This window comes from Priapulus caudatus, unplaced genomic scaffold (assembly GCF_000485595.1).
Source record: "Priapulus caudatus unplaced genomic scaffold, Priapulus_caudatus-5.0.1 Scaffold160, whole genome shotgun sequence".
Classification (NCBI taxonomy): domain Eukaryota; kingdom Metazoa; phylum Priapulida; class Priapulimorpha; order Priapulimorphida; family Priapulidae; genus Priapulus; species Priapulus caudatus.
Window position 1 is genome coordinate 323,250 of NW_014577221.1, and position 3,460 is coordinate 326,709.

General features: G+C 52.6%; 1 protein-coding gene across 1 annotated transcript in view; it reads right to left on the minus strand.

The window, feature by feature from the left end:
• Positions 1–1,534: 1,534 nt before the first annotated feature.
• Positions 1,535–3,460, minus strand: part of LOC106806428 (glutamate receptor ionotropic, NMDA 3A-like) — a 12,324-nt gene continuing 10,398 nt past the window's right edge. The window contains exons 3-4 of the mRNA XM_014808356.1: positions 1,722–3,296; positions 1,535–1,576 (exon numbers count right to left, since the gene is read on the minus strand). Coding sequence (XP_014663842.1) covers positions 1,535–1,576; positions 1,722–3,296 — 1,617 coding nt within the window. The remainder of the gene's footprint in view (positions 1,577–1,721; positions 3,297–3,460) is intronic.

Below are 3,460 nucleotides of genomic sequence, written 5' to 3' on the forward strand. Positions count from 1 at the left end.
ACACACACACGCGCGCGCGCGCGCGCGAGCGCGCACACACACACACACACACACACACACACACACACACACACACACACCTGGGCTGGTTATCCTAATCAGCACAGGTCACGACTAAGATATTGCAGCACATAAAGCAATAAAGTTTTAACTCAACATTTTTTCCTTAAAAGAGTCTTCTCTCTGTAAGAGCTATCAATGCAATGCTGGAGAGAGTGTAGTCTGCACGATAGCGTGCGCGCGCGTGCATACACGTCCCCATACAAGTATAACGAACTACCCTCCAAACGTTCGCAGTTATATAGTGCATTTTTCACATCGTCTTGCCCTTTCTTTTCACCTCCCATAAAATCGCCAACCTTAATCAACTGTCTTGCGACCTGCATGGAAAATGCAGGCGTACAATTATGATAGCGTTGAATTATAAATTGCAGCAATTTCCTCTCAGGCGATAGCCCGAGCAATTTTCTTCGATCTCGCATCACAGCGGCTATGCGGTGCAATAACGTTAAAACGGTGCGTTTCTTTTACAGAGACGTCGAGAGAGAAATATAGATAATTATGTAGAATATTACTTTATGTGTCTGTTTTTAGTTTTATGCGTCCGGCCTCTCCGATTCTGCACAAAATAAATACCCCCCCGATCACAGCTCGATTAATTTACTCGGGTAATATAATCACTTAATTCGGTTTACAACATTTTCGCAACGCGTCGTCATCTTTCTTTTCTGTTGCCCTTCGCAGATATGAAGCAGTAAATCTATGGGATTGTATAGATACTTTACTTCCTCGGATGTACTGCCAGATAAATGGTTTTGCTCGCCCGAATGATAGACGAGCATATATATATATATATATATATAGACCTGCAATTTACCTGGGAGCTGCGATCAAACACGAACGCGAGAGTTCGCGCCAAAGCTCGCGCGTATGTGTTCATATTGTCGCGATGATTGATATTCAATTATTTGACACTAATCGTGTTTAGCTATCCCCAGAGCAATATAAGCTGTCTATAGCTGGGGTAATGTTACCTGGTTAGCGTTATCCGACAGGCTGGCTAGAGCAGGGTATAACCTGGTTAACGGTATCCGACAGGGAGTATTAATCGACAGGGATTATTAATTTGTATGTTTACGCGTCTCTTGAACTGGCTCCTAATTGATAAACGTTACTAAAAAACCGAGCGCCACTAGAAAAAGGTGTGAATGGGTGGATGGGTGGGGCAGGAGATTATAGAATCTAAATTGCACGCGTGTGTGCCATCCATGTAATACTTATTGATGGCTTATACACATTTTAATTTAGATAAAAGCAATCATTTTTTCCTACACACTTAAACGCTAATGAACAGGATGTTTAGTAAAGGGTAAGGATTTCACACTAAGCCTCATTGTAGCGTATAATGGCTCGTAGTGGTTAAAGCGCATGCGCATCTCGCATTCCCCGCCACGACGAAGACGCTTTGAGTGAAACAACCCATGATTATTAGACAGGGAAATGAGGTTGGGAGCTACACAGATGTATTCGACGTCTACTCATCGACGGTTCTCACGCCAACATGTTCTGCTTGCATCTATGACAAATACGACATACGCATATACGATCGACTTCCAAAATATTTGTCATAGGAAGAATCTTCCTATGACAAATAGTGTCATAGGAGAGCGTATATGCGTATGTCGTATTTGTCATGAATGCTAGCAGAACAGTCTACTCACGCGACTATCGTAGACGCCTAGAAACTCCGGTCTCATCTCGGAGGCGGCAAACAGCGCCGCGTAGTGGGCGGTGTACGATGACAGCACCAGTATGGAGACGAACGCCCACGAATAACTGACCAGCTTCGACGACCACAGCTTCGGGATCTCCGTGTTGACAGTGTTATTGAAGAGTAACGCCCAGTGATGCATCAGCGCAGAACCGAAGTTGAACTGGTCGACGTGGCGGTTGTTAGGCGGCAGTACCAGCCGACGTCCCCACCACTCCAGCGACGTCATGCAGAGAGCGTTGAGGACCATGCAGAGCCCGATCACGAGCCATAGCTGCGGATGAATATTACCGAGTGGCGCGAGAAACGCGAGAAAGTTCGGTTTGTTGTTCGGTCGGTTGGCAACGAGGAAAGAGTAGCTGGAGCGGAAGAATGGCGACGAGAAATCGATCACCTCGCTGCGGGCGGCAGTCAGCGACAGCGCGCTGCAGGCGATGTCGGCTGCCCGGCTGACGACGTCGCCGACGGCTCCCGTCCAGTTCGACTGCACGAAGGTTCCGAAGCGGCCGTCGGAGACGAGGTAGACTTCGTACTCGAAGCCGATGCTCGCGCTGAGCATGCGCAGTAGGTCGATGCTGAATCCCGTGCAGCAGTGCACCGTGTAGGGCGCGCCACCGTCGCGCTCGTTCGCGTAGTCGTGAAAGATGGCGGCGATGGTGGCGCCGTCGGCGGTGTACACCTGCAAGCAGACGACACCCGTGCTGCACGTGCGGCCGTCCGACGTCCCGCCGACAAACACGAACGGCTCGACGCGCAGCGTGACGACGCGCAGCTTCCGCCAGAGCGGATATCGTCGGCTGAGCACCGGAAACGCGCTGCTCGTCACGCGCTCGGCGTTCACTTGTTCGATGCTCAGCAGCCCTCCGTCCATGAGTCTCTCTATCGTGAGCTGCAGCGTGGGGGCCGGCAGGGCGCCCGCCTCCGCCGCGGGGCTCGGCAGGAGGTTCTCGTAAACGGTCTGCGGCAGCAGCGCGTCGGTCATCACCGGCTCGTCGTCGGCGCCGCAGCACTGCCCCCTGACGGCGACCTCGGATCCGATCAGGCCTCTCGAAGCGGATATGGCGTCGGCGAGTCGGCGCAGGGATGCAGCGAGCATCTTCCGCATGGGAAAGATCCCGCGGGAGCTGACAACGAGGAAGCTAGGAGGGAGACCGCGCGCGTCCTCCCGCGTCAGCGCCTCCCCGTAGCGATTCACCCACAGCCAGACGACGTCGTAGATGTCGTGCAGCGCCGCGTAGCGGCCGACGAGCAGCAAGACGTCCTTGGAGCAGTAGAGGACGAAAACGCGCGCGCGGTTGTCGGAGTTCCCGAGGACGTCGGCAACGCGCGCGTAGTCGACCGTCTGCGCGACGAAGTACGTGTTGACGACGTTCCACTTGTCGTCACCGCCGACGCGACCGGCGACGACGCGGAGGAAGAGGTGCGACGACAGCGTCGTGTCGGCGATCAGGGAGAACGTGTACCAGCGGTTTTCCTCGAGCGCGTTGAGCGCCGCACTGGCGAAGTGCGTCGGTGACGGATACATCTGTACGAACCAGTCGGCAAAACTCTGTACGGAAAAAGATGGTGACAATGAGAGAGGGAGGGAGAAAGAAAGATTGAGAGAGAGAAGACAGAGAGGGGCAAGAGAGAGAAAGAGAGAGAGAGAGAGAGAGGTGGAACGAGAAAACGAAAGAAACGAGAGAGAAA